At 50.7% G+C, this 25,135-nt stretch overlaps 2 protein-coding genes across 4 annotated transcripts in view; one reads left to right on the top strand and one right to left on the bottom strand.

Moving 5' to 3' along the window:
* The window catches only part of C12.1 (spliceosome-associated protein CWC15), a 385,811-nt gene extending 384,266 nt beyond the window's left edge, over positions 1 to 1,545 (top strand). For all 3 annotated transcript variants that reach the window (XM_077700826.1, XM_077700825.1, XM_077700827.1), the window contains one exon: positions 1,181 to 1,545. In XM_077700826.1, coding sequence (XP_077556952.1) covers positions 1,181 to 1,414 — 234 coding nt within the window. In that variant the 3' untranslated portion in view covers positions 1,415 to 1,545. The remainder of the gene's footprint in view (positions 1 to 1,180) is intronic.
* A 6,196-nt stretch (positions 1,546 to 7,741) lies between these two features.
* Positions 7,742 to 13,657, bottom strand: LOC144167814 (uncharacterized). Its single transcript, XM_077696980.1, has 2 exons — positions 12,239 to 13,657; positions 7,742 to 8,994 (listed from the first exon to the last, which is right to left on the bottom strand). Exons 1-2 carry the CDS (start codon positions 13,019 to 13,021, stop codon positions 8,092 to 8,094), a joined length of 1,686 nt encoding a protein of 561 aa, XP_077553106.1. The 5' UTR covers positions 13,022 to 13,657; the 3' UTR covers positions 7,742 to 8,091.
* Between the last annotated feature and the right edge of the window lie 11,478 nt (positions 13,658 to 25,135).

The raw sequence follows: 25,135 nt of genomic DNA, 5'->3' as shown, positions 1-25,135 counted from the left end.
GAATTATATGCAGGGGTGGATGGGTTATACGTGACGGTATACCAGTTAACACAACGCTTTAGGCCACTGCTCCACGGCACAATGGGCGTTTGCGCCGAAATAACCTGTATACTAGAAAGAGACCCAGCATTTGTGTCACATCGTTTTCTGCTTGATTTCAAGCATTCCTGGCTGGTTAACTAAACATTTCTTGAATAGCAGTCGTGCAGTAGGGTTCCATGAAGCCCCCACCATAGCTGATCTCCAGCAATAGCACTGTTTTGGCTGCGACTGCAATTTTGCCCTGTGAGAATAATGTTCGCCGTGCTTTTGTTTTACGCTTTACGCTAGAAGCTTTGGTTGATACTGATTCCTTATTACCTAATATACCTCCCATAACTCCTCTCCTGCTCTTAACTAAGCTTATATTTTCTACAAGCATTGCTGGTCACGCACAAATATGCAGTTTGCAACTCCGAGAAATTAATTGTCAAAATTCTTTTCCCAGAGTTGCAAACTGCATAACAATCTTGTAAATGCGACGCAAATAAAGGCGGAGAAGTCAGGTAGTGCCTGTGGCCTTACAGCTGCCCAAAAGCCAACTTCCATTGCCTGATCTCATAGCCTTGATAAAATAGAAACCATAACGACATTGAAACCAAAAACATGCTATTTCCGCCAAGTTTTCGGGCACAGGGCATTGTGGAGATCATATCTCGTGGCTCAATTCAGGCTCTACGGCGCAGGACAATTGTGATGAGAGTTTGGCGCAATAGGGGAGGTTCGGTGCAGGCAGCCACAGCTAAACAGGTTTTGCGCTCAATGGCCCAAATGGCGCAGCTGTTGCACCCCTGCTTATGAGAGTGAATGTTTTGCCAAGAGACATTTTATCTGTTTCTTTGAGACCTTGTGTGCGCGGGTCTCCTTCTGTTATTCTTCATGTCACTCTAGGTACATCCGCTCAGTCGCCGTTTACGTCATCTCTGCTGGGCAACTGATAGCTTCACTTTTCGATTATTTATGCAATTATATTCAAGGTAATTGCACAGAGAGTGGTATATTCGTCTTCTGGGGATCCCAATCTATCTATTTAGACCAACTTCGGTTTTGACTTCAGTGTCCCTGTTACTCGGACATGCAGAGTTGATCAGGCAATGGTTTTTGGCCCGTGCTGATAGCTGCACTGTTGCCTCGATTTCAGGAAGCTGAGCGCAAGATCCAAGAGGAGCGCATTCGAATGGAGAACATCCTGAGTGGGAACCCTTTGTTGAATTCAAACAAGGCCGAGTTCAAGGTGAAACGGCGGTGGGACGATGATGTCGTGTTCAAGAATTGTGCCAAGGGCGACCTCGAGAGCAGCAAGGAGCGTCACTTCATCAATGACACACTGCGTTCGGAGTTTCACAAGAAGTTCATGGAGAAGTACATCAAGTGACTGCTGCACAGCCCTTCCCTAGCCGGGCCACACTGCCCGTTGCAACCCGCCTTCACTGCGCATGAGAATGATGCCCGACTCAGTCCTCTGCTGGCAATAAACCACGTGGGTGCTAGAGAGGGAGATTTTGAGCGTGCTGCCAGCTGTGATTTATTGAAGCACAAACATTTCAAAATACTGCACTGTGCGTGAAGTAATCTTCAATCCCCCCTTGCAGAAAGTGGCAACTTAGGGTGGACTGTCTCTCCCCTCTGTGTGCAGTGCTGGGCTGTCGGTTGACATGCTCACCATGTGTGCATCCTTTAGGAGCAAAAAAAGAAAGATGGAGTTGGGTTAGTTATGTATTTTTTTGCTACATGTGCAGCCTTGTTGTGATGTGTTTTTGTACCCTGTTCCTCTAAGAGACAATGTACTACAGAAAGAACTAACCTTTCTGTCCACATGACTGCCCTAATGCTGTAACAATGGCTTCGGCACTTTATGCCAGAGCGCAGGAATATTGTGCCAACACAGGCATTTTTGTTGTATTTTCACATAGTGCAGTCTTTGTTTGCTTCCGATTTAGAGCGGAAGCCGTGACAATCCACACTATTAGCAGTAGCGCACTGTAGCCAAGACACATGCGAACCAAGCTACATATTGCCATGACGCAACTGCTGTTCATAGGAACTGAAGAATAGTTCTTATTAAGGAGAGCCTGTTCTTGGCAGTCTAAACTGTGGCATTGCAGACAACCTGCTCCACAAGCACAGCGATGACCCGTCATCATCTGTGCAGCTGCTGGCCATTGACGAGGATGGCAGAGGCTTACAGCATACCCCCGCTCTGGGTGTATGCTGCAAGTTGACCGGACAGTGCCACATCAGCTGTGGTGTGGGTGAAGCATATAACAACAATATGTGTAACTTCAGGGGCGTGGTTTCTTGGGCAAGTTGGTTATCCACAATGAGAAAAGCGCTAAGGGGGGGCGAAGACACAGCAAGAGTGCACTGTCCCATCGGCTTGCTGTGCCCCCTCCCCCCCCCCCCCCCCCCCCCCCCCCTGCAGCACTTTTTTTGCTGTGTTAACATGTGTAACCTACCTTTCAATCATTGTTTGTTTACTACCACCTGCCGAATGCCACTTGAGCAGTGGTGTACCTGGCGGGAGATTTTCCCTTTTGGGCGGAATTTTCAGCTGTAATTTTGGTCAAAAGGTAATTTTTAATAGATACAGGGAGTTTTAGGAGTCGTGGAGTAAAAATGAAAAATATTGTGAGTAAAGGGGACCTCGCATCATTTATTTTCTTTTCTTCTAAAAAGTTTTCTGAACAACACCTCATCGTATTAGGTATGTTTCAAATATACGCAGTCGTGTTCCCGCAAGCCACAAGCATTGAAGACCACTTCCAATCCAGTTAATAAAACAGGAAGGAGAAAGAATACAGCATGATAGAGAGCTAGTGAAGTGTGAAGCGGCGGTGGCTGAAGGCCAGAAGCCTGTTCGCATGTATTCCTGCGCATTATACAAGTATTTCGGGTGTGCCTTAGTTCGCGTGCTGTCAACAAGAGACGGCACCCCAATTACCCAACAATGTCTTCTTTTTCGTATTAGCAGTTGAACCGCCATTCAGAGGGTCAACCAGTTTTGAGAGAAGCTTCCAAGGTCGGTTTGTGCAGAGCATAGTTTGGGAGCCACCTGAAAGGGGCCATGCAGACAAAACACAAGTTTGGTTCATTCGAAAGATTGCCTCGTTAGAACCATACTGACACCACTTTTAACACACACTTTGCTCAAATAAGCTGTATAATTAGGAAAAATGGAATGGCCATGCAACCCACTAGCTCATTTTCCGCAACAGAACCAATGGCGTCATATGCGCCCCTCTGTGCAATTGGCTGAGGCCAGCAAATGCAAACTCAAATTATGCACGGCTTGTAAGCTTGCCAAGTGAGCTTTTTGCGCTTAAATGTGATGCATATTCATCTTGTAGCAGTAGGAGTGGTGCGATGAACAATGAAACCTACGAAAATACACGTCGGCATGTAAGTGCCGATGCGCACTGCGGTTGGTACAATGCACACTATGCTTGTTTTAACTGCACAGCAGTCTGCTGCTTTGGAGTTGTCTTACATGATACTGGCCAATTGGTGTAAGCGACGTTGTCTTACGTGAACCTGTTTGCCGAGGATAGCCAATGTTTCACAGAACGATTACTTTCTACCGTAACAAAAACAGGCCAGATGCAAATACGGTCAAAAACAAAGCAACGGCGGACAACGGTCCGTGGATGAGTATGGTAGTGCCATCTAAAAGGACTGACAGCAAGCAAGGCTGTAGAGCCAAATGACGCAGTGGAAGTTCGTTTGAATACGCGCACTTATGACTTCATTGCTGACGTCCCGAAAGCACATGATTTGGCGGGAGAATCAAAATTTTAACCGAATTGATTCATTTCTCGGTGAATACGGCATCATTTGCTGCCAGAAAAGCGCTAGGGGTACTATAAATCATGAAATCTTTTGAATAAAACAAACTTGTATTTTGTCTGCATGGCCCCTCGAATGCAGCCATACCGAGGTGGGTGTTCACAGGAACTCGCTCCACCTTTGTGGGGCAGCTTCCCCTGCGTCACCACCTGGCCGATTAGCAGCTGTCCCCCGTTTCAGGCCTGCTATCATGTGGCTAGACCAGCCTCCCGGTTAGTGTAGCTGGTGAAGTTTGACTGCCCTGGATAGGTGGTGCCACTGGGTTTGAATCCCGGACTGGAACAACTGTTTCTTTGACTTCAAAGTTTTTGAGAAAGCTTCCCTTTGTAGCTGCATTCAGGTGGGTGTCAAACTTTCTATGAAATGACTGCCACTTTGAGTGAGGACTCCCTCGCACCTCTGTGCCTTCCTACCTGCACCAGGGAAGTGCCAGCGCTAACAGTATGGCACATTGATCGTGTGAATTGTGGAAGCAGCCCAGTTTGCCCTGACCTGGCACCTGCGTTGTCATTAGTCGAGGGACTGCACGAGGGAACCCACTGGAGAAGGAGGTTGGAAGGGGGGAGTAAGAGGATTGCTAGGAGTGAGGCTCGGGCAGCTTGGTTCATGGTCTTGAAGGAGGGGAACAGTGCAAAATTGGACAAGCACGAGATGAGGGAAACGACAACACGTCTCTGACTTGCACATTTTTTTCTTTTCTCTTTTCTTTATTTCGACTGCCTGGACATAAAAAAAAAAATGCAAGTCAGTGCCGTGTTGTTTCCTTCTCATGCTTGTCCAATTTTGTGCTGTTCCCCTCCATCAAGAGTAAGAAGAGTTGTGATGCAGCAGACCAATAATTCAGGCCTCCATTACAAGCGCAAAGAAAAACGCAAGCTTTTTGCAAGAAATATGGTCCTCAGCTTTCCTTGTGATTGGAAGACAAGTTGGTGGTCCTGGAACAAGCTGTGATTCTGTTTGCCACGCTTGATCCGTGTTTTCTGTAAGGAGCCCAGTCATTGTTCCGTGTGTGCTCTACATTGCAGTACAGTGTGACCAGTTGTTTAAACAGAGTAGCTGGGATAATAAGGGCTCGTAGTTTGTGCAAGGCTGAATTGTGGGTGCCTGGCAGCCAGAAAGGATAAGCAAGCTGTCATCTCGATATAAATTCCAGTGAGTGCTGAAAACAGTGGCCGTGAGGCCAGTCATGCGCACAAAGCCTCCTTTGCCACGCCTTGAGAATCGGACAGTTGTGTCCGATTCAATGTCGCTCAACAGGGCTTGCAACTTTTGCACGGCGTGAGCGGGATGGCGTGGATTTCCTGCGGGATCAGGCCGCTCACGAGGCGTGGCTAACGGGGTGCGAACTCTCATTTACGGCGGAATGTTGAAGCAAGCATTCACACTTGGAGCAGACTGCACGGGCACAGCTAGCCCTATTGGCTCCTGTGCACGAATGTTTCAAGGGGACGCAGCGATGGCTCAGAGGTACAGATGCGGGAGGTACCGGGTTCGAATCCTGGTACCGGCGGACACCCACCGGTTTCTTTAATGGGTACAGGCATCCCTGCCGTGTGCAGACCCTTGAAAGGGGATTTCATGCCTGGAAAGCTGCCTTTACCCTTGCGAGGGGCCCCTGACCCTTGTCCATCTGGCTGGGCCCCCGGCCACCATGCCGCGTTGCGCCATGGCCGGGGGTAAAGAGTCTGGCGGCATGTCCTGCCACAAGCGGTTGCGAGTTGAGCGTCCACTGTGGCTGTGGAAGGCACCATGTGCATTCGTGTGTCTTGGTGGCGCCAGGCACCTACCGGTAAAATGGGTACAAGTGACTCCCCGGCATGGCGCTCGGCCCTTGTGTGGGACTGCAGCGCTTGGGAAGTTCACCCGGCTTGCACGAGAAATCGCCCCTATGGAAAGGGGTAACTGCAAAAATGCAGGCACCTTTTTTTTTTTTTTTTTCTGGCAGCGGCAATGGCTTTAGCCCCCTCCCCCCCCAATAGTGAAAACAAAAAGGTGCCCCAACTCCCAATAAGACCCAGTTGCGAAGACCTCAAAATTTAGCCTAAAAGAAGAAAATGCATTCACGCAACTCCCGTTTTAGCTATGTCAGTTTAATTAAACCTACTGGAATACATGTCAAAATGTTGCTATGCATGAACGCCGACGACAGTGCACGGATCAGCTGATTGCAGTGCACATAGCAAAGCACACAGTACTCGAGGAGAAATAGCAAGCACAAACCATAGGTGCATTCCTGCTTCTGGTGCCCCTGAGCACAGGCATTCTCTGATCGCGGCAGCGGACTTTCCCGCAGTACACCAGTGGCATTTAGCTAAACGGCAAAGGGGAGGTGCTTTGGGGGAGCACTTTTAAAGCAAAGCTTTCTACCTCTGGCAGGCAACGGTTCTTGCGCGGCGTGCGGGACAATAAACACCCAACGCGGCGACAGCGGGGCATGGAAGGGGGAGGGGGGGGGGGGAGCGGAGGGTTTCATTCACGGAGCACACTGTAGATGGCGCGGTGAACTTACCCAGCGTTCCCCGCGTGGAGGTGCCTCCTCGTCGGCGGGTGCGTCGGCGGTACGGCTTTGTCTGCTTTAGCGACGCATGTTTTGGGCCTGTTTTGGCACAGCTTCGCGTCCATTGCGCGCTTCCTTCGCACGGCTTAACTTGTTCGACTCACCTCCTGGGTAACCCAGACCTAATGGAATTAAGTGGCCGTACAGCTTAGATACGTTAAGAATTGGTGTGCAGGGCGTGGAAAAAATGTAGGTGCCACATACAGACATCTGGCTGCTAGAGAAACGCTACCTTTTGCGCACTGCGCTTGCCACGAATGGGGCTCCATTTTCTAAATTGCTGAATACCAATTCGGTTGTGTTTTAAGAGGTATTACAAAAGGTGAAAGGAGCAATCGGTTATGATAAATGGCGATTATAAAAGTTCCCTCGGCTCTCTCGCAATTCTCAAACTTACGAAACTAAGTAGTTTTAATGGGCATAAATGTGAACCACTAATTAAGCTCACATGCCGAACTGTCCCGGTGTCTGCTCTTGTGTCGCGCGTTGGTGTAGCAGCGAGCTAGCACATCAGGATGGCTAGGTTCCGCTGTCTCACCTTTCGAAAGACGCTCCTCTCCGTTTTCTCTCTCACGACTCACGTCCGGGCTAGAGCGGTTCTAACCGCCGCTCTAACCCGGCCGTGGCCGACGCTGCTGCGTTCAGGACGCCGCCCCCGCGAACTCCAGGTAACGGCTGGTAGAATCTCTGGTTTCACTCTTTGTAGGTCCACGTGTGTGCATTCAAGTGACGTCGCATGAGCAGTTGTTGTGGGTGTCGTTTAACGCTTTGCTTTCCAACTACCTTCACAGCGTGGATTGGAGCCAATTCTTTTTAACTCCTTGGCAAAAAAGGTAAGGAAATGCTCTTGGGATTGGGCCAACCATGCCTTCATGCTTCTCTTTTCCCTTCCCGATAACGTGGAAGTGCTTGAGCTACCACGGTCAACACTCTTTATGTAACAAACCGCTGGGCACTGAAATAGCCCCCATTTTGTAATCAAGTGATGTGCATAGAGGATCTGTATATTGTAGCACAAGCTACACTACCTCTGGCAGTCTTCGCGGGGTGACCAGTTTTGCCGTTGAGCGCCAGAGGTCAAACCACACCCCGGCCCTTCCGCAAGCGCCCGGCCGGCACGCAGCAGCGGCCCGATGACGGTGAGAGATAGGCGCTCCCTGAAGCTGCACGGAAGGTGTGCGCCCGCTCTACTCGCGTGCCATCGAGCTCGGGTCTCGCGCAGCGAGCACCCAGGCGTTCTCCTTCAAAGCATGTAAGCCGACTGAAGTGCGCTAGGGATTTTTTGAATATTTTGAAGCGCGTGTGCGGTTGAAGACCATTTGAACTTATGCACAAAATAAGCTTTCCTGGTCCTTTGAGCTTGTATTGAACAATATTCTATTTGTATGCACAGACAGGGCTGAGTTGTAGTAGCACGGTCAAAGAAAGATTTGCAAGGGGGAATAGCACAGTAAAGTATGGAATTAAAACAAGCGGCGTACTGCCGTACAATCTTTGAGTAGGGCCTCGGCATATTGGGTGAAGGTCTTGCCAATGTTAATTCGCGCGCAGCCAACGGGATTAACCGGGCCCTGTTCTATTCATGCCAGGCCCTGCAGGCGAAGAGGACGCCGACCCCTGTTTATGTGCCCATGGCCCGATCAGAGCAGCCTCTAACCCAAGGCTTTGTTTTTGTCCTCCGCCGATGCCCCGTCGCCGTCGTCGTCTTTGCCCTTTAGTTGAGGAGGCCCGTGCGGCGTCGCGGCGTCTTCCTTGGGCGGCGGCGGCGGAGCGGCTTCCTTCTGGCGATCGTCGCCGTATGAGGGCCCGAGTGGGTCCTCCGCTTCGCTGGTCGTCGTTCCGTTCGGGGTCATCTTCCCGCGTTGCTCGACGGCACCCTCCAGCTCGATGCGCACGTTTTCGGCTGCCGGTGATCGAGGATCGTCGAACGTGTGGGGCTCGGGCGGGCTGTCGTCGGAGCCGCGCGTGTTGGCAACGCGCCGACGCACGTTCAGCATCCCGTTCTCCCGCGCCACGTCCGCGCGGCGGACGGTGCGTCCCGCTGAGTCCGCACCGCCGCCGGGCACCTCGCGCACAGCGGCGGCGTGGTCGGCCACTTCGAGGTCCGTGCTTACAGGGTTGGATTTGCGCACGACCCGGGTGGAGCCGGTCGACGCGTTGTCGCTCTTGTTTAGGCGGCGGCCCTTGGTCACCAGCATCGCGCGACTGTCTCCTCTGGGTGCCGCCCCGGACGGGCTTGAGCTGCCCGACGGCACTCGCTGCGACCACACCGAGTCGTCGTTGTACGCGGCGTCCAGACTTGCTGTCTGGGCGGAGCCTGCGGAGAACGCCGGGAAAGAGGGCGGCGGTGGCGCAGGAGGCGCCGGAGGCACCACTCGCATCTCGCGAACGATCACGGCGATTTCGTTGTTCCAGCTGCCGATGTCCTCAACGAGCATGCGCACGCTCGTGCGAAACCTGTCCTCGAGCTCGAGCATGTCGCTGCTGTACGACGTGAGGAAGTCTGTGGCCTGGTCGTGGCAGTTGAGCAAGGCGCGGGTCACCGTCACCTCGTCCTGCGGTGCAACGTCGCTTACATGCTGAGAAGATGCATCGAAGTGATGAACAGTTACTTGTCATTTGTCTGTCTGTCACACTACGTTCCCTGTTGCAAAGTACACTGGAGCTACATTTTGTTTGTCTTCTCGCAACACAAACGTGTGGACAATCTTCGTGCTCACGTTACGGAAACTCCTCTGGATAATGTTAATCTGACGTCGTTCACTCCACGTGTGTACACTACTATATATAGAAGTGCGCTCCTCGCTACCCACAAGCATCTGCCAAACCACAACACTGGAAGCTACACATCGACTGATGCACGAAAATGATCGGCGGAAGCCCTGAACGGGACAGTTAGCTAGCACCTAAATGGCAAACTGCAAGTACGGGTAAATGGCAAACTGCAAGAGGGCCGTGCTGTTGCACGTGCACCCACCCTGCAACTCTCTCAATTATCGCAAGCAAGGTCTGGATATGTGATCACGGGTGGGAACGGGCCAATCAGTGGCGTAACATAAGGCTATAGAAGCGCGCTTCAAGTCTCGAAACGAATATATCGATCGCAGATTGCATTCGAGGCACATGATTGTCAGCTCAAGGAACGGCCAGGGTACAGACCAGCGCTGCAGCGCATGGTTCTTCCAGTGACACAAATATATTTTCGCCGGCTTTCAGGGAGTGGCGATACAGAGTTCCTTTTACGGTGTTCACGCCGCTATCCCTCGTGCACCAGGCTCCTCATGATAGCCAAACCTTGTACGCAGCATAGAAGGCCATCGTAAACGTGCACTGACCCCCTCTTGCATACGTGCAAGTGTAGTCCGAATACCGTAATTTTTTTTTCCGAAGCAATCAGAGCTCAACTCTCTTACGCGTGTTTTTCTCAATCTGGACTAAGAAAGCCTGGACTATCTGGACTAAGAAAGCCACCCACTTTTATGCTCAATAAACGTTTTCCAATCCAATCCGATCCTGCTCGGATTTCTCTTGCACGTATCTAAATCGTCTCGAGTGCGGCTAAACACCGAGGCATGGATCGAAAACAGTGGACGGAGCGACGCCGACGGTGCATCGCACGTACGCATCGAACGTTTGTCGCCAATTCACGCGCACGACAAGCTGTGGCGCCGTCGTGACGATCAGACGCATGCCAATCGCATGCTGTAGTCGTGCATGTGTCTACGCTCTCATTCTGGCGTCGGTTCGCAGCCCTATACCCAGTCTTCGTTGGATACCACTATTGCATGATTGATTGATTGATTGATTGATTAATTGATTGTAGACCCGCCGCGGTGGCTCAGTGGCTAAGGCGTTGCGCTGCTGAGCACGAGGTCGCGGGTTCGATTCCCGGCTGCGGCGGCCGCTTTTCTGATGGAGGCGAAAAGCAAAAACGGCCGTGTGTACGAGATTTCTGAGCACGTCAAAGATCCCAAGGTGGTCAAAATTAATCCGGAGCCCTCCACTACGGCGCGCCTCATCGCCTGCGTTGCGTCGGCGCGTTAAACGCTACAATCAATCCATCAACATAAGGCTATAGAAGCGCGCTTCAAGTCTCGAAACGAATATATCGATCGCAGATTGCATTCGAGGCACATGATTGTCAGCTCAAGGAACGGCCATGGTACAGACCAGCGCTGCAGCGCATGGTTCTTCCAGTGACACAAATATATTTTCGCCGGCTTTCAGGGAGTGGCGATACAGAGTAACTTTTACGGTGTTCACGCCGCTATCCCTCGTGCACCAGGCTCCTCATAATAGCCAGACCTTGTACGCAGCATAGAAGGCCATCGTAAACGTGCGCTGACCCCCTCTTGCATACGTACAAGTGTAGTCCGAATACCGTAATTTTTTATTTTTCCGAAGCAATCAGAGCTCAACTCTCTTACGCGTGTTTTTCTCAATCCATTGTCTCCTGAGAGGGGGGGGGGGGGGGGGGGGGGGGGGGGAGTGAAAAGGATTGGTGTACACCCTCCCAAATTTTTAATAATATCGCGGCAGCGATGACTGATCGGCCTGCCAGCGCCTTATCACGATGTGCGGCGGCCAAATAGGCGAGAGTACGCGCACGCGCATAAAGCCATATCCGTGGGAGCATGCATCGTCTGCTACGCTGTTTCCTCGAGAGACATGGAGGAAACTTTTCTCCATGTCGAGGGCGATGTACCCCCCCCGCCATACATATCGTATCTGCATGACTTCGTTTACTAGAAACCGGGGTTATTTGAAGCACCACGCACCTCCAATGCGCGCTTGACGTTTTCGCGTATAACTTGCCCGGCACGTTCATCAGGTACATTTACGTTGCTTAGATACTTTCGGCGGCTAGCAAACGGCTTTCATTGACAAAAAAAAGGCTTTCATTGACAAAAAAAAAAAAATCAGGTGATCGTTGCTCTAAGGAGAACATTATAGCAGACGACACTCGTACAGCACATAGCTCTACGCGCGTGCGCGTACTCTCGCCTATCTTCATGGCCGATCGGTCGTCGCTCCCGAGCGATATTAAAATTTGGGCAGGGTGTACAGAGGGGATTAAAAGAAATGCCAACACGCACAGCCTTCGATGCATGCTGCACCATCTGGCTGCAAAGTCAGTAATCTGCGCGCATGCGCACTTCGCGAGCGTTTGAGAGCTCCATGTTCTGTGTTGAGAGTCGATCTGGCCGACATTTATCGTAAATGCTTCGTCAAGAAGCGACGGCGGTCGTTTATTTTGAAGCGCCTTTTCACGCTGCATCGCCACTGAGCAGGATGATTGTTGGAAGGCATCATATCTAGCTGCAACCAGCCTACTGCGCATTGGCTCCCGAGTGTAGTAGATAACAGGATGCTCAGTAGCGACCACGGCCGGACTCGACTCTCCTCCGGCCGTGGTGGCGACCATAGAGTTTCTTACAATACTTACTAAGAAACTCTATGGTGGCGACAGACAATAAAAAGACGCCACAAAATAAATGACCGGCTTCGCTTCTTTATCAAGCATTTCCCCTAACAGACACTCTCAAACGCTCTGAAAGAACTAAGCATGCATGCGCGCAGTTTACTGACAGTGCAGCCAGACGGTGCGGCGTGCGTCGGAGGCTGTGCGCTCCGTTGTTCGCATTTGTTTGATTAAAAGAAATGCGAACGTCTCCCCCCCCCTCCCCCCTCCCCCTGTACCTCCATAGAGTGCTTATTGCCAGGCGGCAGCAGTCCCAGCACGCGCGAGTTCCGAACTGGGAAAGAAGCACCTAAGAAAGCCGGGAGACGTATACGCACGGCACTGGTGAAGTTGAATCCGGCGGGCGACTTGGCAAGGTGGTCCACGTGGTACGGGTTGAGCCCCGTGCGTCCGGCGGTCAGGGCATCGCTCATCTCGTCCAGGTAGAGGCGCAGCTTGCAGTAGCCCACCGACATGACGGCCGCGCAGAAGAGCGTCACAGCGGCGCTGCGCCAGCTGCACGGCTGCAGCCTGGCGCCGCCACCGGCCGAGTGCGGCTCCGGGCTCGTCTCGGGCGCCACGAACAGCACGGCCACGGCCCACAGGGACAGCGACGCGAAGAAGGCGCCCGTGTGCCACGACATCATTGCCCCCCGCTCCTTGGCACGGTGCTGCTGCTGCTGTAGGCCGCCATCGCCCGCCGCTCTGCAGCCTACACGATGATGGGCGCGATGTTCTCTTTTTCTTTTTTTAGGCGTGGTGGGATGCAGTGTTTCTTTTTTGTATAAAGTAGAGCATGAGAAGTACAGAAGCAATGCAGAGCGCATGGAAGCAAATGCAGGCGCGTGACGAACGTGAAGAAATCTGAAGACTAGCAAAAGAGAAAGAAATAGAAAGACTGATAAAGAAAAGCGTGCGCGTGGACGGCGCGCAGACGGAGTGCGTTGAATGTTTATTGGAGACAAGTAAAAAAGAGAAAAAAGAAAGGTGGGTGGCCCTTTTTGAGTCCAGGAAGCCGCGAGCTGTCGCCGCTGCTCGTTCCACTGAGATGCTGATCTTCGGGCCGCGCTGAAGCACTGCTGCCGCTGCTCTGGGGTCGGGGCGTTGGGTGATAGCGGCATTCCCGCAGGAGGCGGTTCAGAGAAGCTGGCAGGAGGGGCACTCGTAGGGTTATTGGGCGGGTCCACAAAAGTTTGGGTTTGGAATCCGCCAGAGGCAAGCGCCGCGTTAGATAGCAAGCAGGAACGGGTTGGATGAGAGGCACCACGGACGAGTCGTCCACACGCGATGGGAATGCCCGAAAATTGATTTCGCGGACCTCATTCCCTAGGAGGGAGGCATGTCCGGCCGTCCATATGATCCATGGCTGCAGGGGTGGGCTGGAATTGTTCGCGGCTTAAGCTTGATGGCGGAGGAGGAGATGCGATCGGTGAGGTGAATGCGGCTTGCTTGCTGATAGACTGCTGTAACCGTGGCCTAGCCGATGTGGCTGCTATGGCACTCACAGCGGCTACGTATACGCTCCGCACCGCTGCGAGTGCGATGGCGGTTTCTTGAGTGGTGGCGGTAGCGGCGCAATCCTTGGGTGTCGAGGCTGGCCGGTTGGAGTAGGCTGCGGCATCCGTGTACCGGGCATCACTGGAGCATTTCTTCTGAAAGAGGCGTGCACTCGGGCTAGCCTCTCGTCCGCACTGTGCGTCCGGGCATGGGAGACACACACGTACAGCCGCGTGCGATTTGAAGGTAATCGCGCGAGCGTCGACCCAACACGACGATAACGCCCCCGCGCGGCTTCTTTTACTGCGCCTGGCTCCTGGTATAAAGGAGGCTATGTCCTAGCTTACGCATTCTTCTCTCCCGCGGTCGCTGTTTATTCAAGCAGACATCACTCCTGGGGCAAAACCAGTAACGCCTGTCTCGTTTTTTCATCGCGCACGCAGCGACGACGTCCCACCTGCATCTTACAGCAGTTATCGAAGAGGTGCGCACAAACACATTGTTGGGAAATAGTGGACATTTATAAGAATCGGTGCTATCGCCGCTCACGATGACCAAGAAGAAAGCACAGATGGGATTACAACCACACAAATTCGTCACAAAGCGGAAAGGGTGGTTTACTAGCCGCGGGAGTGATGACCGTTTGAAGGAACAGCGCTCGAGGGAGAGGAGACTGCATAAAATATAGGTCCCAGGCACGCTGAAAAATGCCGCGCGGGGGCGTTATATTCTTTATCAGTCATATCATATCAGTCCACGGCCGGACTCGACTCTCCTCCTCCCGCGAGGAGAGTCGGGTCCGGCCGTGATCGGTTGAAGCTTGCGCGATTACCTTCAAATCGCACGCGACTGTACGAGCGAAGATGTGAGCGGCGGGACGTTGATGGATGTAGGGAAGGGGCGGCCTAGCTGTGCACGGACTGTTCGACCCTTAGAGAGACAGCCCAGTTGACCGACTTGCTCTGCTTCGAGTAGTTCTGCGAGCTTAATTGTTGTGAAGGCCGAGCTTGAGGAGGTTTGGAAGCAACTACAAACGGAGGCGCTGCGGCTTTGAGTGCGGTTAAAAAGGCGAGCGATGCTCAAGGCGCAGACACAGCGGAAAAAAAGTCCACTGATTTATCCAAACCGTCGCAACCCTTCAAGGTTTAATTTCGAGAGCGCGGGAAGGGTAAAGTTCGAGCGTGACACGTGGGCGCGGCAGTTGGCTGCCCTGCGAGGCAGCTGGTAGCGCGATGCTCACACGAGGCTGTGTGTGCACAAAGGAAAGCCTGGTAATACGATTTCAGCTACCGCCATAGAGTTTCGTACTTGTATGAAACTCTATGGCTACCGCCAGAGGCTTTCCGACAGAGATTCCGCAGTTTGTCGAAGAGGGAGGGTGCGACAATCGGCGGGTTGGCTTGCACCTTGAAAGCAAACCTCGCTGAGTGGATGAAGGGAGCCGACACGTTCTGCAACTTGGACAATTAAATCTCGACGCTGTAGCAGTTCTTTTCTAAGTGCCTGAAGCCACGAAGCTATGGATCTTGGACAGGTTGAAACCGTGCATGTTGAAACCGGTACGTCGCGCGTTGAGGCGGGAAAAAACGGGGTAGGGGACGAAGGGAGAGCGGGTGCCTAGGCTGTGGGCCACCAGTGGGACGAGACGACTTGCCTGCGCGAAGGAGGATTCTGAAAACGTCGCCAAGGAGGAGGCGCAGCTATTCCGCCAAGAAAAAGGCAAGGAAACAACGTCAATAAGCGTAAGAGCTTCCACTGGGAAATGAGGACAAAAGGGAAAGCGAAAATATACAAATGCTACTAGTTTCTAAAGGCTCTGCTAACTGAATGAATGGTCCCGTTCAGGCACGTATGTCAGAAGTATGGTATAAAAACCTCGCTACAGTTTCGCAACTTCCATACACGTACGTCCGGTAGAGGACCCACTCGAAAAACCTAACTAGCGCACTTAATCGAGTAAACTGCAATTTCAGAAGGGGCGCTGAGCCACCGGGTGTCCTGCGTAACGTATGCCTATACTCTGCAGACTCAGGGTCTTCTTAAACAGTGCGTATTTGAGCTGAAGGTGGACGAAAGGCGTTGCGGAGTTTTGCGCGACAGTGAGGCAACCATTGACGTCGGTAACGTTCTGTCACAACGACTAGTGTGTGTGGGTTAAGCCGATCTAGGGAAGCGGAAGCGTTGGTCCTCCAACGGCTATTGCTAATTTTGTAATGAGATGGCCACCCGGGAAACGGAAGCGGTCGTCTCGCTGAAACCCCGACACCAATACCAATATATTACCAACGGTAGCGACCCGTTTGCTTATACTATAGGGACCGGGCGGCCGTTGTATGGCACCACCGTCACTTCAGCGAACAGCGCCGCCCGTGGCGAACCGCTCGTCAGTGGAATGCCGGTGGCGGTCAGCGCAGCGTTATTGTGCACGCCTTTGTGCCGTTTTAAATGCGAATGCATTTATTAGCCGGGGGTTGTCTTGCTCCGTTGGCCGGCGTGCGCCTGCATTCCTCCAGCGCGAGCGCACGTGAGCGCGCGCCTCGTAGTTCTGCCTTCGTCGTCGTCGTCGTCGTAAATGCGAATGCATTTCTTAGTCGGGGGTTGTCGTGCTCCGTCGGCGTGCGCACGCAGGTGCTATCTCTCCGCGCTCCTCCTCGCCCCTAGCAACAGCTGTGGCGCGCCTAGCAACCGGAGCAGGTGGTAGCTCGGGCGGGAGTAGCGGAGGGCAATGGGAGAGGACACGCCCGAGGGAACTTGATATCGCACGCCGTTGCCACGTCTCCCGTTCGAGACACGTCTCCGTACAAGGACTTGTACACCCTTGCCTACACCGGAGACGGAGTATTTGTGGTGACCGTGTACCTCGCGCCCAACCTCGCTCGAGACGCCGTTGCCGCGCAGCTGGACGCGGCTATGGAAAGTGTGCGCGTGCGCTCCAAACCCTCTGACCCCATAGTCTTGGTTGGCGACTTCAACGTTGACGTGCGCAAGAAGAGTGGCGAGTGGCTGGTCGAGTACATGCAGACCAGGCACTCTATGCATTGTCTCTCTGCCGGCTTCGACACGTGCCCCACTACCATTCACGGGAGTTGCATTGATCTGGTCTTTACGCGAAACTGTGACGCGCGTATGCTTCTCAAAGACCCTTTGACCGTGCACTTTAGCGATCACAAGGCAGTGATTGTGGCCGTCAGGTACAACGATAACACAAACAGGTGCTGATGAATAAATGATTACGTTCACACTCTCGTCATTAATTACGCCATTACTCGCAACACACTCATCGGTGCACCCAATGCATTCGCATTTCTGCACGATTCCCTTCGGGGAGGTGCGGGGGAATTTTTTCTGCGGTGCGGCTTGCAAAGCGTACATAATCACCAGGACTTTTTTCAACTCGGTAAATCTTGAGCGTGGATGTGACCTTTACGAGGCATGCCATGTGTGTGATTTACGCCCATGCTCAGTATTTACAAATTGCAGACGACGCTCAATGCGCCAAGCTGGAAGTCAAGCTGGAAGTGAAAGTCCGTTCCTGCATGTAATTTTTTCATGCCTGCATGCAGTTTCGCGTATCGAGGAGTATATTGCAGCTAAATGCTCCCACAAAGCCGGTGTGTGCAACCGATCCAGGAATGCTGCGGCGCTGACCCTTGACAGTTGATGACAAAACGGCGTCGACATCGTGCACAAGCGAAAGACAAAGTTGGGGGTGCCTTCTAAGATTAACTTCAAAACAGAAATTGTGGTGGACGACGCTTCCGTAACTTCATTACCTACGGCTGAAACGTGTTTAATTTCACAGAAATACTTTAACTACAGTCATCGGGAATCGTTGATAGAATAAATACCGCATGATAGTAGAACGATATTGCTTGTCGTGGAGAAGCATTGATTTATAAAAATTGCAATGGTTGCTGGCTAGTTGGTAAATGGTTTTTTCAAATACCAATTCCTGCGTGGCTGAAGGACGCAAGACAGGAGGGTGCCCGAAGCCTGTACTCAGCTTCACAACTGAATTCTGCGGTTACAAGCTGCCACGCATACGCTTGAAGAATCATGCACATACGTGGCAGCTTGTAACCGCAGCATTCAGTTGTGAAGCTGAGTACAGGCTTCGGGCACCCTCCTGTCTTGCGTCCTTCAGCCACGCAGGAATTTCTCGTATGGGTTTCCTTGGTTGCCTTCTTTGATTAGTTGAGCTTCGAATTTGACCAGCACGCAGTTTGGTCTTTTGATCGCAGCGTCTTTGACTTTGACCATTTCCCATTCATTTCGCACGAAGAAAGCTTTGCGTTCAACCATCGTAATCATTAGACGAGGGGCTAGATGATTTTGCTGTTTAATTTTGAACTTCCATGCACCCCTCTCCCAATCTAAACTTTTTCCAACGTGTCGGAAATGTGTCTGTGCTAGAGGACTCGGGCTGATGCACCCATATTTGAGGCAACTAATCGCGCGTTTTTAGTGTCTTCACAAGGCATTACACGATTTTTTTAGGTACTCTGTAAAGAATACTTAAGCATTAAAATCATCGGCTGACGTTAACACTGCCACATTTTTTTTTAAAATATCGGTGCCACCCTTTATTCCACGCAGGTGGTAAAAAGGGAAGGGGAGGAGGGATGGTGGATGGTTTGTGGCTTGGGCTGTTGGGTGTGAATAAATTGGGACTTGATAAAATGACCACCACAAACGTGGGAGTTCCACTTCGGCTTTCAGACTCCCATGCTGTCGCAGTGTCGCTCAAGAAAACCGAAGGCACAAAGCTCATGGTTTCAGAAAGTGTAAACTACCGCAACGTTTCTACGGCTACACGGTAATCCATATCGTACGCAAGTGCCTTTCTCTTCAAAGCACACGTATCGAGGTATCCCAGCGCTAAGGCTGGCGTGGAAGCCGTAGTCATTGAAACCAGTGAAGATAATTTAAAGTGGTAGAAATGAATACTAATATTCCTAATAGTTTTATATACTCAGATCATGCGGTGCCATGGGCGCAGAGCGCTGCAAAAAGCGATCATGTCAATGTAACCCATTCCCACCCTTAGAAGCATCCAATAAGTTTGCGTAGCTGTTAGTGCATTTAAGAAGAAACTAATACTAATAATATTAGTTTTATTCGTACTCAGAACGGGTGGAGCCAAGCGCAAATCGCTGCAAAAAGCGCTCATGCCATTGCAGCCGATACCCAACTTTAGACGCGTCCGACAAGTTTACGTAGTCATTACTGCATCTAAGAACCCAACACATCTGTCTAGACTTTTTTTCATCTCACATATCCGCTCGCAACACCACCAAAACATTCAAAGCACCGAAGCAAACACGACAAAAACAACGGGAGGCTGTGTAGTCCAATGCACCGGCTCATTCCACTGACGAGGGGAGCGTCGAGTGGTGGCGCCACCCGTCCAGCTGCCCCGTCCAGGGAAAATGGCAGACTAGATAGAGACAATGCGCGGGCATATGCCTCGAAGATGGAAACACGAGATACCGCCGGCCAAGTGCAGAGGCGCGCAAGACGGAAAGGCTACGGAGCGTGAAGGCAGATTGGAACGGGTATATGTATACGATTAAGGAGCAGCGTCTTTACTGTGCGCTGCAAAAGCCCTCCACGAGCAGGAATCGTCGAACGTGATGCGACGGGCCGGCCAGTTCTCAAGTCGAGCATGGGGTCATGGGGTAGCGTGAATACCCAAATGGAAGGCAGATTAGTCAGCGAACGTTAAGTAGAACGTCAGAACAGACGCCTACAGGGGTCCAAGAAAAGTTGCACCTCACGGCGTGCGACGCGGCTCATGGAATGCCTCTGCTGCTGCTGAGGGAGCGAGACAGGGGCCGCCGCATTTTTACGGCGGTCATTTGAAGGCCTTCGATGCCGATGTTGTAAGGCACGCGCGTTGCGAGGCACAGAAAGTACAAAAGGTCGGAGCGCGAGCCGCGAGAAAGGGATCACGTGCAGCACGGGTTCCTCTCAAGGCGTGCCGCCTTGAGAGCTGGAGGTACGACCAACGTCGCTAGAACTTCATTCTAGTAACACATTGCGTACGATGGGGAGCAGTCTCCTGGCGATGGACAGCGAAACGAAGGGTGCTGTCTGGAGGGCTGGTCAGGTGGTGGCAGGCACGGCCGCCAAGTTCAACGGACACAAATTTAATCGCAAATCAACGGAAGGTCCAACTGTGCTTTCGCCTTCCCGTTCCTGGGAAGTTCCACGGTGCAAGGTGTACTTTGAGGTGACGACATAGCTTGCAAAACAAACGTTCACTCGTCGTTCTATAAAGTCGCCGGACAGACGCCGATGCTGATGATGATGCTTAGCGGCTTCCCCTTTGTAACGGGATGGCGTTGCACAGCGACCTTAGTCATAACGCCACTGTATAACCACCTCAAAAAAAAGGCACCCCTTATGGAATTTTTCAACTAGTCTGAGTTCTATGTTCAAACGTCTTCCCAGATTGTTCTCTGTTTCTTTTTCACCAACGTTTTAACTTTCCTTTACTAACCTCTACTGGTGTCCAATTCACTTTTCCGTTAACCTTAAAGCCAATGGCTTCCGGAAGGGTTTCCCCACTGAGGACTGGACGGATACCTTTGCACTCCGTTACAATATGTCGCATATCCTGCCACAACCTGCGCACAGTTCTTCCTGTACCGGCTCGCGGATGAGCGTTTTTGTCCGCAAGCAACCCGCCCGAGCTTCCAAAAGCAACGCACTCCCTTTGGTATTATTGAAGAACTTTTCCCTCGTGATCTCCCGCTTCCCGATTCTGTATAAATCTAAGAACTTCTCTGCATCCATCCTCGTATTTCAGGTGGTTTGTTTCTCATTCTTTCACTTCATTTTTTATTGCCTTTGTTGTTTCCCCTACGCTTCCAGGTTTCATATACTTTGTCCTGAGCCTTCTGGTTCTTTTCCTCCACTGTGTGTCCACGCTTTTCATGTAAAGATACCGCAACACTTTGGCCGCCCATCTGCGGTCATCAATATTTTTAAGTCGTTCTTCAAAACATATTTTGCTCTGTGCTTCTCTCACTTCAAAGGAGGCCCATCCCATGCCTCCCTGCACTGCCTCATTTGTTGTATTACTGTGTGCTCCTAATGCCAGTCGACCTACCGCCCTTTGATTTACTTCTAGTCCTGATTGAATATCTGATTTGACACACACTACTGCGCTTGAAAAGGTGAGTGCAGGTGCCACTACGCCCTTCCAGATTTCTCTCACTACTTCATATTTGTTATATCCCCATAGTGCTCTGTGATTCATGATAGAGGCGTTTCTTTTGTCTTGCATTCTTAAATTCTCCTCATGAGTTTTTAGATACGCCTGACCTTCGTTTATACTATGCCCAAATATTTGTATTTCGTTACCCACGGTATTGTTGCTTGTTGAACGAATAGCGCTTTGTGACGGGCGCCGTCATTAAAAAACTCCCACCTCCCCTCGCGGGAACCCCTGTGCAGATGCGACGCATAGGCGGAGCGGCGAAGGGACCGCGTTTTATAGCGCGCATAACGTTGAGGGGACTGCGTAAGCCGGTCCCAGTCGATGACGACGTTGGCGTACTTGTAAAGCGGCGTGGACTCTATAGTTCATATCACAAGCTAGCTGCAGCACTGTGGAGGCTACATTGTTATCAATAGTGCGCCCACTGAGGGCGCCTAATCCGCCGTGAAGGAAACAGAGACGCTCATGTGGAAAGAGAAGATGGAAAAGAAGGGATCGCTGGGAATCTACAAAGCAAGCAAAAAAGAGATCCGGAAAGAGAACTTTTATGACAAGAATAAAGGTAGTGCGTTGCTCTTTGAGGCGCGGGCTGGCTGCTTGAGAACTCGAACTTACACGAGCAAATATTCGTCCCAGGATGAGACATGTGTTGTATGTGGCAGGGATAAAGAAACAATCTACCACATAGTAATATGATGCCAAAAGATTCAGCCGGATAGAATTGGGGGAAAAGTCCTACTTCCTGAGGCACTGGGCTTCGCAATAGATGGAAACATTAACTGGTCAGCAGTAGGTATTACCAGAAAGCATTGAAGGACTCTGGTATTACTAAGCAGCGGCTAGAGTATTGGTGGAAAAAAAGCAGGGAAGTCGATAAAATAACAGCCCGGCCAGGGGTAGCGGCAGGGCAGAATTAAAAAGAAATCCGAATTGAGGGACTAAATTTAAATTCAAACTACTAAGATAGGCTAGATGGCGCACGCCATCACCCCGATTCAAAGGGGAGGCCTTCAGTCATCATCATCATCATCAGGGGGTCCTGAGAGGACACTACCTTCTCCCCTCTCGGCAAGTGGCACCGCACGGCCCCGGCGACTTTTTTTCGCTTCCTTCGCGGTGAGTTAGGCGCCCTGAGGAGGACAACAATGTAGCCTCCACAGTGCTGCAGCTAGCTTGTGATATGAACTATAGGTGTTTGAGCCAAGCGTGGATGTTGCTTCGCCGGAGAACGGCGCACCGGTTATATGCGCAGCGCGCCCGAAGGAGAGGAAACCGCGGAAGAGAGAGTACTGCACATGCGCCGGCCCCAGCGCGTCTGCCGCGGCTATGACGCAACACAACCCAACACAATCCACTTTAATCCAATCCAATCCGAATCCAAGCCAAGCCAAGCCAGTACAATCCAAGCCAATCCAGTCTAATCCAATCCAATGCCCCTCGCGAGAGAGTGTTCGCTATCGGAGAGGAGAGGGGGTGAGTGGTGGAGAGAGCAGCTGGCGCGGCGAGAATGGGGGAGGGGCGGACAACGCCGACGACGACGACGACGCCGGAGGGACAAGGCGAGTGAATCAGATGTTCTGCATCTAAAAACCAGAACCCCCGACTTTGATGTGCTAAACTCTTACCCCAGTTCAGCGGCTTCTCCCCCGCATCTGTGAGCTGTTGCAGACACTGTTCGCTATCTGCTAGTAGTACTATGTCATCTGCGTATATCATTCCCGGGATATGTTGTTCCACTCCCTGCCCATTGTGGCTATAAAGCGTATTGAAACCTATTTTACTGTCTTCACGCTTTCTTTCTAGTCTGACCATGTACAGCATGGACAGCAATGGCGACAGTGGACAACCCTGCTTTAAACCTCTCTTTGTGACTGCCGGTTCAGTGCATTTTAGGCCCTCCCAGGTAATTTAAACCTCGCTCTCATTGTAAATTCCCTGCAACGGCTGTATAGAATCCTGGCCTAATCCTTCCCGCTCAAGAATACTACATAGAAGTTCTCTATCTACATTGCCGTAGGCTCCCCTTATATCGAGAAATGCTATCCATAGTGGTCGCTCCTGAGCCATTGACACCTCTATGCATTGGGTTAGGACAAATAAATTGTCCTCTAAGCGCCTTTCTTATTTGAATCCATCTTGTAGTTCTCCCAGTATGCCGTTCCCCTCTATCCACTCCTGTAGTTCGGCTTCCATGGCTTGCATTGCCAGCCTGTATGCCACTGAGGTAACTGTATAGGTCTGTACGAGTGGGCATCAACCCTGTCTCCTTTACCTTTATCGATCATCCTCATTCTGCTCTTACGCCAATCCTTTGGTACTTGATTAGTTTTTATCACTTTTCTGATTGCTCGAATCAGTTGTGCTTTGCTTTTTGGGCCCAATTGGTTGGCCAGCACTATAGGAATTTCATCCGTCCCTGTTGCCGTATCAGCTGGAACATTTTCTTCGGCTTTTTTCCAGTTTAGATCCTCAAACTTTAGCTCTCTATCTTTACGCACCTAGTTGCCGCACTCTCTAAAGGCTGTAGTCCTCTCTCCGTTCTTCTCAACTTCTCTTGTACCATTGAGCGAATGCCGCATCTTCCCCTTTTAGTACCTGACCTTCACCGTTTATGGCAAGGCGTTGTACTTCGGTCTTTTTCCTTAGTTCCTTTACATAATTCCAAAACTTCCCTGGTGCGCGTTTATCCTTTGCCCGTTTATTCGAGACCCATCGCTCGCTTTTTCGTTTCAGTTTTTGCTGTACAAGTTTTTGTACTTCCAGCTTCTTTAGGCGGTACCAATTCCACTTCAAAGTTATTTCCTCTGCTTGCATCCCCAGTCACTTGGCCTCCCTGTGCTCTCTCGATGCTTGCTGTCTGTGTTACAGCCTCCTTGATTTTCTTGTTCCGCCAGCTGCTAGGCTTCCTTTTTCCTTTCCAGTAGTTGCGTTCGCGTTCAGGATTTTGGCAATATTAGCGATTTGCTGATCGCTTAATTTCAAGTCGTGAACCACCGTTTTCGGGTTATGACTTTCCATTTTTTCGAAAGTCAACGTTATCCGTTTATGGTAACTTCCTAAGCTGTGGGTTCCTATTTCATCTATTTTTTCATTAAAGTCACATTTTCGTACACTCCTTCTGATAGTAGGCTGTAATCTATACTGGACTGTTTTTCCCCTCGTTCTCTAGTAATTCGCCCCTCACATTTATTCCCTCTGTTTACTACAGTAAGATTATATTCTTCACTCACATCCAGTACGAGTTTGCCATTGTGGTCTGTGTATCCGTGCAGGTACTCAATGAGGGAATTCATGTCTCCCACTAGAATCACCTCTCCCGATTGTCTTAGATCGTATTTTTCATCGTATTTTAGACCGATCTTCTCAAGCTGATTGCGTCTTTTTGGATTTTTCCAAAGCATTTGACAAGGTGTGTCACCGACTTTTACTTTTTAAGCTAAACCGACTTAAACTTGACCGTATACCGTGCTTAAGTAGATCGAGTATTTCCTTCTTAACCATTCACACTCCGTTACTGCAAACAACTTTAATTCTTCTCTGTGCCCCGTTTCTTCTGGAGTTCCCCAGGGATCGGTTCTTGGTCCTCTACTGTTTCTTTTCTACATTAACGACCCTTTGTCTCTCGTATCATCGAACATCCATTTATTTGCAGATGATTGTGTTATCTTTCGGGGAATGAACACTGACAGTGACACTAACGTACTTCAGTCCGATCTTGACAAGATGAATGGCTCATGGAATTAACCGTGTCTAAATGTAAAGTCATGCGCATATCACGGAAACAGCCCCCCGTATACTGTTTGACCAACGTTTCGTTAGAGCCCAATTCTTATAAATACCTTAGTGTCCACATTTCAGCTAACCTAAATTCGACGCTCCACATAGAACATGCAATTTGCAAAGCTAACGGCATGTTGGGTTATCTGCGCCGTAACTTCTCAAACTCCCCAATCTCATTAAAACTTCTGCTTTATAAAACACAAATCAGGCCAAAACTCGAGTATGCTGCGTCAGTCTGGGACCCCTGCCGTGATAATATAATTACTGCTCATGAAATGGCACAAAATGGTTCGCTTCATTCACTCCGACTATAACCGTACTGCAAGCATCTCGTCCTTGAAATCCATTATCGGGCTACCATCTTTAGCTTCCCGTCGAACCGTTGTTTCACAAACTATACCATCATCACACTTTACACAACCAACTCATTTATCAACCGCAATACGTTTCTCGCCTAATCAATCACGCTCAAAAAGTTGGCATGGAACATAGCAGCACACGTCATTTTTCCGAATAATTCATCCTGAGAACATCCCGTGATTGGAACCGCCTTCCCCCAAATGTCGTGGCCATAAATAACCGTTTATTACACAATGCATTAGCCAATATTGTAACACCAGGATAATTTGTTTTATTACCATAGTTGCTATATTCTCATGTATTTTTGCTTTGTTTGTGTAACCCACTCCCCTCTGTAATGCCTCTTGCTCTGAGGGTATGATAAATAAATAAA

This window comes from Haemaphysalis longicornis, unplaced genomic scaffold (genome assembly GCF_048455015.1).
Source record: "Haemaphysalis longicornis isolate Haplotype H1 unplaced genomic scaffold, Haemaphysalis longicornis Haplotype H1 scaffold_2, whole genome shotgun sequence".
NCBI classification, from domain to species: Eukaryota; Metazoa; Arthropoda; class Arachnida; order Ixodida; family Ixodidae; genus Haemaphysalis; species Haemaphysalis longicornis.
This window is presented reverse-complemented; position numbering and strand designations above follow the sequence as displayed.